Source organism: Ailuropoda melanoleuca, chromosome 1 (genome assembly GCF_002007445.2).
Source record: "Ailuropoda melanoleuca isolate Jingjing chromosome 1, ASM200744v2, whole genome shotgun sequence".
Classification (NCBI taxonomy): Eukaryota; Metazoa; Chordata; class Mammalia; order Carnivora; family Ursidae; genus Ailuropoda; species Ailuropoda melanoleuca.
The window spans coordinates 143,890,799-143,907,291 of NC_048218.1; the positions used below are offsets into that span (position 1 = coordinate 143,890,799).

The 16,493-nt window shown below is 37.8% G+C and overlaps 1 protein-coding gene across 2 annotated transcripts; it reads right to left on the reverse strand.

Annotated features, from left to right (window-relative positions):
- Positions 1-6,086: 6,086 nt before the first annotated feature.
- Positions 6,087-14,797, reverse strand: BET1 (Bet1 golgi vesicular membrane trafficking protein). 2 transcript variants are annotated; one of them, XR_004627650.1, is made up of 5 exons: positions 14,613-14,797; positions 10,659-10,783; positions 7,774-7,830; positions 7,399-7,568; positions 6,108-6,244 (listed from the first exon to the last, which is right to left on the reverse strand). XR_004627650.1 is itself a non-coding variant. In XM_002918230.4 (4 exons), exons 1-4 carry the CDS (start codon positions 14,629-14,631, stop codon positions 6,089-6,091), a joined length of 357 nt encoding a protein of 118 aa, XP_002918276.1. In that variant the 5' UTR covers positions 14,632-14,794; the 3' UTR covers positions 6,087-6,088. The 2 variants fall into 2 exon arrangements, 1 of the variants encoding a protein (XP_002918276.1); XM_002918230.4 differs by lacking the exon at positions 7,399-7,568 and having other exon boundaries at positions 6,087-6,244; positions 14,613-14,794.
- Between the last annotated feature and the right edge of the window lie 1,696 nt (positions 14,798-16,493).

Genomic DNA, 16,493 nt, shown 5'->3' on the forward strand with positions numbered 1-16,493 from the left:
CTCAGGATCCTGAGATCAAGACCTTAGCTGATTTATAGAATCAAATGCTTAACTGACTGAGCCCCAGAAATTAAAATACTTTGAAAAGAGACTTTAAAAACACTGAGCATTAAATCTATCTGTAAGCAGACGAAAGCATTTCATTCCAATAACTTTTCTGTATATAGGTTATCTCATATAACACTTACGTTCCAGTTTCCTTGAAAGTAAAGAATATATGTTTAAAGCCAATGGATTATTAAATAATGCAGAAAGCTTAATGATCAGTTTCTTGGACTACTCATTAATAAGATAAAGTTGAGGAGATAGGAATAATTTTAAATATTTTTTTTAAATATAAATTGATGACCTAACAAAGTTTTTTGCTGTTTATTAAAATCTGTTTTATCTGGACTTTTTTTTTTTCAGTTATGCTGGGGTTTTTTGCTTATTTCCAAATTCACTGTAGTCATAAGAGCAGCTGGAAGTACTGGTAAAGTCAGATTCAGCTGCCTGCTTTCATGTGGATCACACCATGATTGTGGATCTTTGAAAAAGGATAGTAGGAACAATTTTTATATAATTGTATTAATATTAGACCCTTCTTGAAGTTAGCAAAGTTGACTTAATTAGTAAAAAGAAAACATGACACGTTTGTTTTTCTTTATAAACATCATAGAAGCTTTGTAGAACACTTACCATTTATAATGGATAATGTGGTTATATTTGTGAATTTTAGAATCTTACCTGTAGTATGTGGATAATATTTTTGTGAAAAACATATTGTGTATTTCTATCTTTCTGTTCATTTTGGAGAGTAAGGAAAGATTATTTTAAGACCTGGTCTTTGCACTTTGCAAATCTCTTCAGTTTATATGGTAGTCCTTCAGAGGCTTGTGAAAAATTCTTCTAAAAAGCTCAAGGAGGTGAGACCCAGTCAGTTGAACTCCTCAGCCAAGATAAGCTTTAGAAGCCAATATACTTCTTTTTTTTCTTTTTTTTTAAGCTTTGTTTGTTTATTTTAGAGAGAGAGAGAACGTGAGCAGGAGGGGCAGCGGGAGAGGGAGAGAAAACCTGAAGCAGGTTCCACACTGAGTATAGAGTGATGCGGGGCTGGATCTCAAGACCCTGAGATCATGACCTGAGCCAATACCAAGAGTCAGACACTTAACTGACCGCACCACCCAGAAGCCAATACATTTCTAAAGAGAGAAAAGCTTTGTAAAACATACAGAATGATCCTCACACACTGTTTGAACATTTAACTGCAGGGAAAAGCATGGAGAGTAACAATAATCACCTACCCTCTTTGTATAGGATTCGTAGACAGTATTTGAACTATCAGAAGATGGAAGGTCAATAAATGTAGCATGAATATACTCATAGAGATTGAGAAAAAGGTTGATATATACAAAATGCACAAATCATCTTCTAAAAGTCCACTGTCATTGACAAATATTATTCTCAAGTTAATTTATCAATTTAACTCCATGTTGCCTAATTTTTCTCCATTAAAATTTAAGCGAGAGATTCTCATGTAAAAAACAAATAACTTCCCCTATTTTTTTTTTTTTTTTTTTTGAGAGAGGGAGAGGAAGTGAGAGGGAGGAGGGGCAGAGGAAGTAGGAGAGAGAAAATCTTAGGCAGGCTCCACCTCCAGTGTGAGGGAGCCCATTGCAGGGCTGAATCTCATGAGCCTGAGATCATGACCTGAGCTGAAATCAAGAGTTGGATGCTTAACTGACAGAGCCACCCAGGCGCCCCAAACTTCTACTTCTTTTAAAAGAATATTCATCATCAATATAGCCAGTGGTACATTAGCGCTAGCTTGTACCAGCTCATGAAAGTCAATTGTATGTATATTTTCACAACTCTGTGTTCAGTGATGTCACATCAGTAGCTTGAAATCAAGTGTGGTGGGAGTACGTACACCAAAGAGAAAGAAATTACTATAAATCACACTCCTAGCCCCAGAAAGCTGGTTACCACTATACCATTAAACATTAACATATAATGAAAGGAAAAGAGAAATTGCTTGGGGTCAAAATCCAACCTTCCAATTAGGGAAACATTTTAGAGATTTTTTTTCAGAGGATATATAAAAGATTAACGTGGTTCTTATCAAAATCTACTATGCTTTAATAAAATATTATTGAAGTATAATGAAGTTCATCAGAAGGAATGAATAGGTATCTATTAGCTATTAAAGCACTACAAAAGTCCAATAATTAAAATAGCATGGTACTACTGGCACAAGGATAAAAAATTGGATAGAACAAAGTACATACACCAGAAAAAGACCCTATCATATACTATAACAATATGGAAGAAGAGTTATCCAATATTTACTGTGAGGATAATTGGTTGGCACTTTGTAAGTTAAAAAGAAAATTATTTGTGCCCAATACATCATCCAGTAATTTAGTAAGCTTCAGACTAGTATTTAAAAACATAACTGTAGAAAAAGTAAAATGATATAGGATGTTTACCAACTGTTTATCAAACCTCTACAGGTAGAGAGCTTTCTAAGTTTCTTCAGATTTCTGCTTCCAAAGTTGACATCTGTTGCTGTTATTCTAAGAACTCAAATAAGCTAGATATACTGGAAAATTATAGTTTTTTTAAAAATCCCATCAGGTTTCTGAGGCTGCAAAGAAACCTGATGAACTAAATTCCAGGAACTGGTGACCCGTCGCTAGCAGAGGGAAGACAAAGCTGCTTCCAGCCCTCGCAGGATGGTGGTGGCAGGGCGGGGGCCTGGCAGCAGGGAGAAAGTGGCCAGAATTATTTCAACAACATGTGGGTGAGTGGGACGGATTAGATTCGGAAGTGTCCCCACCCCAGAGCTACAAAGGGAGCTGCTACCACTAAGTCCCAGGAACCCGTTCTAACTTCTTCACGAGGTGTTACCGCTACCTACGCACAATTGTTACTGCCGTTTTACAAATAGAGTGAGTGAGGTGGAGAGACCATCAGCCCAAACTCATAGTGTGAGTGGGAACCAGGATTCATGCTCAGGCAGGGTGACCCCACAGCTTTCAGTCTTAGCTACGATGCTATTATGCTTCCCAGTAAATATTTAGTCAAAGGTTATTCATCAGTATAGCCTGATGAAGTTATTTACTGACTGAATGTACCCAAATTATCAAGCACTTTTCCCACTTTCTCTACAAGGAAGCAAATTCAATACATATAATTTGAAATTTGAGAGCATTGAAAAATTAGGACAACTGGTTTATTTTTTAGAAACAGCAGCTCTCTATGGGTGCAGGTGCTGGGGTTTTCTGTTCCAGAATTCTGATGTTTAAGATGATGCATATTTGTTTTAGGTTTAATAGCTATTCTCTATTCAAGGAGTATCCATGAATTAATTTCCATGCTAATTTAAATTCTACCAGTAATATGTATAATTCTCCCTTTGCTCATTGTAGAGACCTACACCTTTTGTCCATAGGGGATGGTAGAAGTAGTTACACTTTCTAGCATTTGCAAATGTGTCAGCACTTCCAAGGACCAACTCCTAGTGAAATGAAGTGAGTAGATATTTTCCAGAAAAATCTGGATATTGGGATTTTCATAAATTGTTTCCTGAATTTGCTTCACCATTTAAAATATAGAATTTTAAGTGTATCACCCATCACCAAAATATCTGCAAGTCTTTTGTTGTTTGAATAAAAACTACAATGTGGATATGTTGCCTATTCAACTATTATAATCAACTTCCCAGGTACCTATGCAGTAAGGTACTTTTCAGAGTTAGCAATGGGTTTGTAAAGGATTATAAAGAATTAGAGTTTTTCCATACTTGATGTTTCCCCCAAATTTTGTTTCTGGGAGTACTTTTTGCTAGGGGTCCCCCAAACAGGAGGAAAAGGGTGCTGCTGGAAGAATCTCTGATGGGGCAGGGGCAGGCCCTTCCAGAGGAGTCTCCTGCTTGCCAGGAATCTCAACCAAGGCAGTGATGAGGGAGTAATAAGAAATGCTGGTTAGGGACCTTAGGCACTTCTAAAAAAAGAATCATAAAATAGGAAATGCAGGACAGTGCAGTGATGAGAATCACTTTTATAACACCCCAAACCCCTTTCCCTGAAATCCCCACCTCCTTGATAATATCCAACATTGAAATAGTGTTTTAATACTTTACAAAGATGGTCATCTAACAGCCAAACCTTAACCTTGAAATCCATCCTTTACTTGCCATCACTCGTTTTCCCAAGGCTTTGTTCTCACTTGCTTCCATTGTTGATGCTCTTCTCTTTCCATCTTCATTTTTTCTTTGGCCTTCTGCTCCTCCTTTTGCAATTTTAATTATTGACATGCGTCTTCCTGAGCTCTGATTCATGTAATTGGCACAGAGTACACAAATAATTGTTGAAAACTGAATCAATCTGTAACTGAGAAGTATTTCTGCTTGGAAATCACAGCATCACCTCAAAGCCTGAACCACCATATTGTCTTGCTCTTAAAATAAGTCCTCTTTCCCACGTGTGTTAAGATAGGGAGAACTAACTTTATTGAGTGATTACGTGTCATGTATTTTCAATAAATTATCTGACAACAATCCTATGAAACAGGTGATTTAATGAAGAAACAGGCTCAAAAACATTGAGCAAGGGAAGGAATGGAGATTTGAACTCAGGTCATCTAACTCAAATCAGAGTCTCTCACATCACATCCAAGACCTCGGGCCTGTTTCTTTGAGTTTTTTTTTTGCGGGGGGAGGGTGCTGTTTCTTCTACGTGAAGTCACTTAACCCTTCTCAGTTCTGGTGTTTCTATCTGTCAAGTAGAGGCCCAAGTGATGACAAACACAGCCAAAGACAGGACCTGAATCGATAGGTATTAGGGATGAGCAAAAAAAGGATTGCACCAACTCAGCAAAAATCAATGATAAGAGACTTACAACTAAAAATATAAGGAATTAAAGAGATTTTTGAAACTGCATTCATGATGTATCTCATTTGTTTGAAGCAAGTTCTGAAATAATAAAAATTCATTATCTTTTCCAGATTTTGTTTGGGACCTGTTTTCAGGACCCTCAGATTCTATGTTAAAAAAAGAGGGAGAAAGAGACTTGAACAAAGAGGCAACAAAGACAATATATTTCATTAAAAATTTTATTTTCAGAGCCCATAAATGGGCAAATTCCAAATAGTAGCAATACAGAGTATTTAAGGACGTCTTAATATTTCTTTCTATCCATCATTGTTTTCCTTTCCATAAACAATATACTGGATTAAAAGCAACATCTTAACCCCAAGTTCAATGCCCGAGTACTTTCAATATCTATTTTGAACACATAATAAAGCAGAGGCAGTTAATTTTATTTCCGTTCAGAGCTTAGCAATTACTTTAGCTTCACATTATTCTGTCACAAATGATAACCAAATGGCCTACCTAAGCAGCTAAAATCACTGAACTATTGTAAGCCAAGTCAATGGTATGTATAAAGTTAATATAAAACAACAACTAGACTGGTACACATTTATTTGGGGCCCTACAAGAAATATGCCAAAATAACAAGTTTTAGTAAAAGATAAGGTCACTGGGCAGAGGGGAAAGAGGAGTCATGTCATCAAAATTTGGGGGAAAACTGCAGGTAAAAGGAAATCAACCTACAATTTTAACCAATAGAGGAGGAAAGGGCAGTACAATATCAGGGCTGATGACAATTCGGGAAAATACATAAACCATTCCCTCACAAACCTGTTCACTACCTCAAGAGTTCAGCATCAGGCTCTCCAGGGATTCTGTTATTCTCCCACTATGTTTCTTCACATGGAACATAAACCTACATTTATACTAACAGCAGAGTATTATATGGCTATTTAATCTGACAGCGAACAAGAGGAAAACAAAAATTGTTAGGGCCAGAGTGACTTCAGGCCATCTCAATCCCCTGAAAATAGGGGCAAAAAATGAATCATTAAGCAACAGTATTCAAAAAGCACCTGTCATCTAATGTGATTTATAAAACAAGTGAAATTCAGTAATCCTCAATGGAAAAAGTCATCATATTTGAAATCAGGAATGTTTTGATGCTGATTTTTATCAAAGTGGCACTCCAAAGAGTTAAGTTGGAACAAATTCCAAACTCACACTTACTTGCATCACCTCAGTTTAATAATCCAATAAATGACCAAAAAGACAAACAATGAAAACAGCATCATATAGCACAGCAGCTTTGTGTGGCTTCCTCTAGATAAAATCTTCAGTTTCCCCATAGTTTTACCTAGAAATCCAGTTGTAGAATCAAATTGTGAATCCTGTGAGGAGAAAAGGAAAACAAAATAGTTAGATTCTAATATTCTACATATGCACATTTAAGTAACTGAATATACTGTTATTAGAATACATTTTTAATGATATTTTTAGTGTTTAATCAATTCAGGAGCCTGTTTGTAACTTGGGTAATCAAGTCTGATTACTCCGTGCGAAACAGAGTAATTCTCTCAATGAATAAAAAGCTCTTTCATTATCCAATAAACATTTCTTTCAGCACCAGAGTAATTCAAAATCCCAAACTACTTAGGTCTTTTCCCAATCATGTGAATTAAAGAAAACATTCACAACAAAGGTATGTATGTAGTTTGGTTATTATCATACAGGTGTTTTCTGTTTTTTGGGGGGCACTGCTCTCCAAGGTCAAATGGTTGGTTGCTTTCAGTAATTCAGTACAATAATTCATCCAAAATTTAATATGGTTAGCAGTTAAATGTACTTTAAAGACCCTTTTATTGAGATGGCTGATCTTGAAGTACAGTGGAACCTATTAAAAGTTAAGAGAATACCATGGAGATGTGGTAAAATGTGGTTAAGACTGCAAATATGGATGGGGAAAACTACCATATTAAGTCCTTAAGATGAGAGGACTAAGTGTGGATTAGAAATACCGCACTTTCATAGAAATCTCAATATCCTAAGAAGTAAAAGCCCCAGCATAATGACAGCGTTTGCACAGCTCAGCTTCTATGGAGTTCAAGCACTTTAGATCTATACTTCTTCAGCAGGGTTTTATATCACAATGACCCGGGACACTCTTTTTTCACAATACATATGTATAGGTCCCTGCCCCTGAAATTCTCTATCAGTATATTTAGATTGGGAACCAGGCATAAATATGTGCAGCAAGTTCCCCAGGTGATTCTAATGTACAACCTCCATATGAACTTGCTTTTGATGCCATATTCATTTTTTAATAATACAATTTTAAAAGCAAATGGAGAGACTAGGGAAGGTCCAGAGAAGTGGTATCCAAAATAAACATTCAAGAACAGAAACAGGCTCTACAAGAAAAGGTATATGTTGCTGAGCTCACTGAGACCTGAGATAAAAGGCTCTGGGAAGTTACTATGTTCAAATCCTTATTGATTTGTTTAGAAGTGATCCTTAGGAGATCAAGCAAAAGAAAGAGGCTCACATTAAGTGAAAGACATTCAGCTGGTTGGATCTGAAGTGCTTTCTGATTACTCGGTAGTCTGTAGCCATTGAGATTTCCAAGAACAAGCAAAACAGTCATTTGCCCCGAGTCTTCAACAGTGTTTCTAAATACAAGACGGAAGATACCGTGGCTTCTACCTCATCTTCCCGCTTGCGTTAGGCAAGATGAAAAACGGGAAAACAAATAAACTTATTAGTTATTTCAAAGCAATGAGATACAAAAGGGCAGGAATCCAGGACTTATGATCTCTAATTTCAAAATGGATAAAAGTTAAAATGATATTATTCCTGATTAGCAGACTAAAATTGAGAGTAATAGATCAAATTTCTTCAATTTAAAGTCAGAACCACTTACCATTTCAGCTAATAATTTATTTTGATGTTTAACCTCATGGCCTATTTCAATGGAAAGCTATTAAAAAAAAAAAAGCACATACATTATTACTCATATAAAGGTATTTAAGTGTTTTAAAGTAAAAATAATACCACTCTAAGCATACTCATTTTCTCAAATAAAACTGTCTTCTATAAATATAAAATACAAAAATTTCTTCTGATATTTTTTCCACTGACATTAAAGGAAAATAAATTTAGAATTGCTACTCCTTCCCAACTATGCATACTGTCTCCCGGCTCTTCATTTTGATTTCATCTTAATACTCAATTCCATCTTTTAATTTTGGTACATACTTCTCTCTGACTCTTTTAGCCTTACATGCTTTTCTTCTTCCTCTCTTTATATTTATACAACAGCATTTATCCATATATTTTCTTCTTTACTTTTTTTAAAGATTTTATTCATTTGAGATAGAGAGCAGGAGCAGGGGAGCAGAGGGAGAGGGAGAAGCAGAGCAGGAAGCCCGATGTGGGGCTTGATCCCAGGACCCTGGGATCGTGACTCAAACCGAAGGCAGACGCTTAACTGACTGAGCTACCCAGGCGCCACCTTCTCTACGTTTTAAAAGATATATACAAGTACCCATATTACCAATTCAAATCTACATTAAGTATTTAATATTTTTAAATGAAATGGAACATTACTTTGAATACATGCCTAAACTGGTTATTTATGTAGATTCTAAAGGTATTTTTCTTTAAAATATGATAATAAGGACACCTGGGTGGCTCAGTTGGTTAAGTGTCTGCCTTCAGCTCAGGTCATGATCCAGGGTCTTGGAATCAAGCCCCAGGTCAGGCTCTCTGCTCAGAGGGGAGCCTGCTTTTCCCTCTCCCTCTGCCTGCCGCTCCCCCTGTTTATGCATGCATACACTCACGCTCTGTCAAATAAATACATAAAAATCTTTAAAAATCTTTAAAAATAAATAAAAAGAAAATATGATAACTGGGAAAAAACTGACAAGTTATTGTTACCTCCATCCAGAGCTATGCAGAAAGAGGCTAAACCTAAAAGAAATACTATTTATGTGGTTATGGCTACTATTCAGAACAAAGCCTATCTAATATTTTATTTGATAAATTCATCAAAGGCTTCACTTCCAAGATATTTAGATGAATTATAAACAACAAATGAAAATCTTGGCAAACCACTGCAAATACTGTTCTCAATTTATCTTGTGTGGAAAGTATATGGGGTGATATGGACACAAAATCATAGAATTCTATAGATCAGAACATGAGCTTTTTTCCCAAACTTAACAATTCAGAGATAATAAAGCAACTATAAACCTAAATAGCTCAAATAACCTAACTACTTTCTACAGCTGTCATTCATGCCAAGGAAAGATATTCCCAGGGGGGGAAAGCTTTCTTCTAACAAGGAGCCTAAATTATCAATGTGGAAGTTAAAAAAAAAAAAAAAACCGGAAAACCACCAACTTTTCTTAATTCCCTCTAAATGTTGATTTTCTAAATTATAACATTATACAATCTTACTTAGTTCATTGATCAACTCCTTTTGATTTAATACGACTTCAAAAACAATTCTTGTTTCAAGATGTAATAGTCTCCAAGCTGAGTGCAATTCTGTTTTCCAAAGACTAATGAAATACCAGTTAAGTTTTGGCAACATGAGCTTCTACTGAATGCTTTATTAGTGTATAGCATGTTTAATGTAATATAGAATCAATCACATACGCTGTTAAAATCACCTTTTTGTAATTCCTTTATTTAATACATATTAAGCTCAATACCACCAATAAGGAATTATGCCTAGGTACTGTGTAAAAGATAAAAATAAGTACAATAGAAAACCCTACATTCTGGTAAATTTCTTTTACATACAGATAATTCCAATGCAGATCCCTATGCAATACATGCTAGGGAAATGATACAAATGGTCTTATGTTCACATGGAAAAAAGATGCTTTTGATGAGGTAAATCAGGTAAAGCTTTCCAGAAGGAAGGAGTGCATTGAGGTGGAGCCTTTACTATGGGCAAGCCTTCAATGAATATGAGGAGGGAGAGGACACCGCTAAGGCAAAGGGATAGCAGAATCAAAGACAGGGGGTTGCAAGTGATAGCCAGCATACACAGGGCACAGAGAGTACTCTAATTTGTCTGGCAGAAAACACATACGCATTCCAGAAGTGCAGGGGATAAAGTCTGAAAAGCTGTGGACAATCTCTGAAGGACCTATTTGATCAAGCTACAGAGTGTGAATTTCATTCTTACATCATGGGAAGACACTGGAGACTTCTGGGAACATACGATGCAATTTAAAAAACAAACTCCAAAACGACGGCTGTGCTGACAGTATGTAGCTCAGAACAGAACATGAAGAAATGAACAAACAGGTTAAGAGGCTCTCTCAGTTCACCTAAGAAAACCAGGGATAGTATTAGAAATAGAAAAGTAGAAATAGAAACAGAAAGAAAGAAGCACAAAACTCAGTGACTGACCTGAGGTACAAAGGTAGGAACGTGGAACACTGAGATGTGTAGGTTAGAATACAAGAAAAAAATTCAGGAAAAGAGCTGCTTGGGGGCAGAAGATGGACTGCTCTGAGACATTACTACAGACAACACACAATACTCTAGATTTATCCACAAAAAAACAGTGGAAATTAAAAAAAAAAAAAGTACCACATGTTTTGATTGGCCACATTTTCTAATCTTCTACTCAAATCATGTTTAAATTTTGAATGCATTTTGACCTTGCTGAACAATACACAGCTTGGATAACTGAATTCCTTAGTATGATGCCAATAAAAATAAATGTAAGTATTTATATGTACATAAATACAAGAATTTGAAAGTATATAACATCTGTTAAATACTTACAGATTTTATAGCAGTTACTTTGCTTCTCAGACTTTCAGTGAGTCTCTCGTTTTCTTCTTCACAGGCACTGTAGCCACTGTTAGCATAGCCATAGTTCCCATAGTTGCCAGGAGGTACTCCTTCACCTGCAAGGATCAGAGTCACAGTATAGTTGTAGCAAAAACAAGCCACTTTTGAAACCTTGATAGGAAAGAACCAAAAAAGACCCCTGGAGGGCGTTGCAGACCACGTATGTCTATAATATTCACACTTCAAAGGAATTTTAAAAATTAATAACCAAATAGATAGCAGAATAATTCTTTCTAATGCCCTCTTTTAAGCAAAGAATGTTCAATTCATTTTTATACTTACTTATTGATTGCTTATTGATTGCCCACAAGACGCTAAAAAGGCACTGATATTCAAGGATATTCAGGATACATTCCCTGCTCCATAGAACTACAAATTTTAAAAAGGATCTTTAAGTAGTAGCGTCAACTATCCATTGAAGAATCCTGGCTATAAAGGAAAAGGGAGAAAGAGGACAAACATAGCAGGAGGGAGCTCATGGGGGGTGGGGGTGTCCTTTACTGGCATCTCTTTCTGTTAAATAGAAGAGAGCTGAAATAACTTACGGAGAACATTAGCTGAGAGTTAACAGGGACATGCATTCATTCAACAAATATGTCAGAAACTCCTATGTGTCAGATCCATTTTTCTTTCTAGGTACTACTGTTGGGAGTTTATCTTCTAGGGAATTGCACTGAGAATACAGTCCCAGCTACTGCCTAATAATGTACTTGGTATTCATCAGGCAATCAAACCGGTGGAGTGAGCCTTGGACAGTGAATCTGTATATAAATGTGCTAGAGGACTAAGACAGGGAAGTGCAGTTGAGGGTGTTATTGAACTACTTTTTTTTTTTTAAACAATTGATACCATCAATTTTCTCAGTAAAGGAACAGGTAAGACTCTCTTTAAGGAAGGGTATCATTTGGAAAAAGCAGTAAAGAGAATAATGGGGGAAAATGACTGGACTACACAGGTCCTACAGGGATAAAATGATCCTGGCTGAGGCTACATACTGGGGTGGTGTCAATCCTCCTGGATGTGGGACTTTTCTGAAGAAGTGCTCACTGGCTGGACGGAGTTAGCCTGTTAACATCTGGATGACTGGCTTGATCAAGAGTTTGATCAAGAGGTTTACAGCATTGGGGCTGAAGAAAAGAGCCCCAAGAGGCTGAGATTGCTTGCCAAAAGAGAGGTTGAATATATGGAACATGGGGACTACACTGGACAGGGATAGAAGCAGTTTTAATGGAGAAATGAGGGAAAGGGATGATAAGGAACTAGGTCTCCATAGTAAACTCAAAAGAGTAGATGAAGCAACAGGGACAGTGAAAGATGGAAGGACAGGAAGTTGCAGTCAGTGCTGGTAGTTGAAGGATGGTTGAGGTGTAAATAGGAAGCTCTTTCAAGAGATGGCACAAACCTCACTTTCTCTTAAAGGCAAAACTCCCTCTGCATTCTTAAAGCTGTTACTGTACACAACACTAATACCATACTCTAGATGATACTATAAGGGCAGAAACTAAATCTGTTTCACTCAGGGCTCTGTATCCCCCACAAAGTATGTACACACCACACACACACACACACACACACACACACACACAGAAAGGCACACTCAATAAATACTTGTAAATGACTTAATAAATAGAATCTGACTTCACTGTTATTCAACTTTGAATGTGCCTGCCTTTGCCAAGAATGGAACCATAAACTTCTTTGAGGGCAGAGACAAGTCTATACTTCTTCTATATCCCCTGCACCCAATGACTACATGCAGCAGATACTTACACAATTCCCACCACTACAAAAACCACAACAAAATGTTAAACAAGTATGTTCCGGGGAGAAAGAGTTGCATTCCTCACATTTTTCCTCAATTGCTGATACACGATCCATAAAACTGCAAATATAGTATGAAAAGTTGCAGGAAAGCTAGTGAATGCCGAAGATCATCCTCAGCCTTTGTCCATTTAGCCAAATGCTACTTCTTTAGGGTAGTTTCTATCATTAACTGAGCCAATTCATTTAGAGATTCATGGGAAGTGTGCCACATGAACATCTAACTTTCATTATCCCAAGTTTAAAATTCCAGGTCAATACAATCTGATACTTGAAAAAAAAAAAACAGAATTAAAAAAAAAATCACATCATACCAGTGTAAATGATAGCAACAGACACTTAAGTAAGCATCTTTCCACTCAACTACAAGGGAGCGGGGGGCGGGGGGGGGGGCTCTATCCTACAGATTTTAATATAATTAGTCTGGGCTGCAGTCCAGGTATCAATGCCTTAAAAGCTCTCCAGGTGATTCTAATACACAGTCAGGGCTGAGAACCACAGCTTCTCAAGTCCCTCTTCTGCAATTTATCATGGCACACTGCTGCACAAAAACATTAAAGGGAGCCAAAGGACCTATTGATGAGATCTAAACTCCTTGGCCTGGTACTCAAAGATCTCCTCAATGGGGTTCTGGTTCCATGTCTCCTACTTCAGTCACACTGGCTTAATAATAATCCCTTATACACACCATTCATAATTCTAGTCTTACAACTTTTAGGGGGTACGAGGAGGGTAGGGGAGCCTTGCTTCCAACTGGAACTTGCTCCCTCACCCTCGATTAATCAAGCTCTGGTTCAAGTTCTTATGTCTCTACAAAGTAAGCAGTGCTCTGTCTCTGAAATCCCAAGACACTAGCTGTATAACTTATTTGCTATTTGGATGTACAGCTATCACCTTGTACTACAATTTATCTTTGTACATGTTCCTACTCATCAACTAGACTGGAAGCTGTGGGAGCACAAACAGGGTGACAATCAGCTGTATACCTAGTGCTTACTCAAGTACACAATAAATGTTTGTTATCATTAATAATGATAAAAAGAAAAAAAACATTTAAGCATATAAAACTAAACTGCTCAATATTAATTATTTTCTCTACAATTTACCCGGCCAACTTTCTATGATCCAAGTATTCATAAAAGCTGTATTTTTCAAAAGCTCTTTCTCACACAATTTTTTAATCAATGAGCAAGTCTAAAGTTACTGGCAACTTTCACCAACTTTAAATACCTGACACTTTTAAAAAACTTTTTTATTCCTTTTTCCATTTTATTGTAACCACTGAAAAAGGTAACATTACCTTTTTTCAAATATTCCACATATTTTCTCAGGTATGCTGTACGCTGAGATAGCAGGGGTTGTTTTTTTCTTTTTAAAAAGTTTCTTAACAGAGAGGTTCAAAGCCCAGAAAATGCTATTTATTAGCTGTGCGTTATAATGGCCCCTCAAAAGTCTTTGTGCTTGGTGAACCTGTTTCCTAAGTTTTCACAGTGGAACAAGACTCAGATAAAAAACGTTCTGGGTAAAATGGCCTTTGACCCTGATGTTACATACTATGGCCTTTAACAGTAACGACAGGTACATTTACCTTTGTAACTCACTGTTACCAGATTAATATGATTGCCATTAGTGTGCTTCGCATGCAACATTCATTGTTCAGATTTCGCTTCTGAAAAAACTAACATCCAGGACGAGTGGAGTACGAAAAACCAAAGCCAGACTTGGGGACATTCGGCAGGTTTCGTAATTACTCTCTGACAGCCCATAACACTAAAAAACTTGGTAGTTCAGTTGGCACCTGTACATACCCACCCCCATTCCTCCACTACTCTCTACAGACCTACCATTCAAACTTGAGACTGACCCAAACTACAGGAAACCCCTAGGATCTGGTACAAATGGTGTGTTTCTACTTGGCTCCGCCTCCAAAGACCCCTCCATACATCCTGCTTTCTGGTCCAAATTCCAGTGACATAAGACTGGTCCGATTTCCTTCCGCGTCCCCGCGCCCAGCACGGCCGGTTCTGGGGGCCCCCGAACTTCGAATCTCAGCCCTCTTCTTACCCAGGCCTGCACGCCTCATCCTGCCAGAGTAGGGAAGAAAAAAGCAGATGGAGGGGTGGATAAGAAGGAGCCAGGGGTCGCCCGGACGGCGTCTTCAGTACCAAGGCCCAGAGAAACACCAACTTCTTTCTCCAAAGCGCCACGACATCACCGGAGTCTAAAAACATCGCGCCGGCTGATGGCGTCACCCAGGCACTTATTGCTGCCTTGCGAGTCGGCTTGAATGGCATTCTGGGAAATGTAGTTCACGGTCGACGCAGGTAATGAGGCAGAGGCGTGGCGTGAACTAGGCTCCCAGAGCGGGCGGGGCTTCCGGAGACAGGCGGGCGCTGTGGGGGCTCGGAGTGTGGGTCTCCGCTGCTGGGAGACTTATTTTCAGCTTGTCGCCCTCCCGAGTTTAATTCCGTAGGTCGGCCCTTCTCAGACCTTGAGAGGGTGGTTGACTCATCTTTCCTGATTCCTCCTCTTACTTCCTCTGACCTCTAGAGTCAGTTCAGGGAAAGTCCAGGAAAACTTTGTCCAAGTTTCTGATCTCACACATAAGTAATCTGAGACCCGCAGAAGGAAAGAGGGTAACAAATTTGTGCTGGGTCACCATGTAGAGAAAACCAGGTCCCGTGGATTAAGACTCCTGCGCGGAATGAGGCGGTCAATAAAAGGAACTGGGTTTCCGAGGCACTGATAAACTTAGTTCCCTGTTAATGGATTGGTTGCATTTCTAGAAATAACCAGGCATGGCTATTAGCTGTTAAGGGCCAAAGGACCCCTCAACTCTCTCCCACGTAGACCTTTTAAATGTACACAAAGAATATGGAAATACTATTTGCACATGGTAATGTGCCAATGTAAGTGTTTAAAAGCCTCTTGGCAAGGGTGGGGTGGTACTGGAATCCAGGTTGTTTCCAGAATTTTATTTTATCTCACAGGATTATCGTGAGGATTAAACGAAATAACAGGGGTTTTTTGTTTGTTTTGTTTTGTTTTAATCTGATACACAGTAGATGCTTAAAAACCCCTGGGTGTTTGCGGCTTTGTTGTTGGTGCTGTGTGATAGTGGAATAATCTCCATTCTAGATATTTCTGAGAACGCAATCTCTGATAGTTTAAGTGGTCCCTCATAGTCTCCCAATATGAACATTGACTGTGGTAGTGGCATAGAAGTCTGTCTTAAAGTTGCACACGAAAACAATTTTTAATAAAAGTAATTAACCTGGGAAATAAACAATCCAAGAACGTCTTGAGAGAAGAACAGTCTTCATAAAAATTAAAAAAAAAAAAAAACATTCTTTAAAAACTATGGAATTAAATGAAGATTGCATCAGGGACACGTTTTGCAAATAAACACCAAAGGTTCAATAAGAGAAATGATGGCAAGTCTTCCCTTTTTAATTTAATTTAATTTCCCTGTAAAGTTGCCAGTGACAGTCCCTTCTTTTGTAAAAAGTACACATGTTCTATAAACAAAACGTAGCAGAAAGATCATCTTACTGAAAGAAGGCTTTCTCATATAAATGTACTTTTTTTTTTTTTTACTTTAAATGATTTTTTATTATATTATGTTAGTCACCATACAGTACATCCCCGGATTCCGATATAAAGTTCGATGCTCCATTAGTTGCGTATAACACAGTGTACCATGCAATACGTGCCCTCCTTACCACCCATCACCAGTCTATCCCATTCCCCCACCCCCCCCTTGAACTCCTCAGTTTGTTTCTCATAGTCCATAGTCTCTCATGTTTCATTCCCCCTTCTGATTACCCCCCCTTTCTTTATCCCTTTCTTCCCCTACCGATCATCCTAGTTCTTATGTTCCATAGATGAGAGAAATCATATGATAATTGTCTTTCTCTGCTTGACTTATTTCACTTAGCATTATCT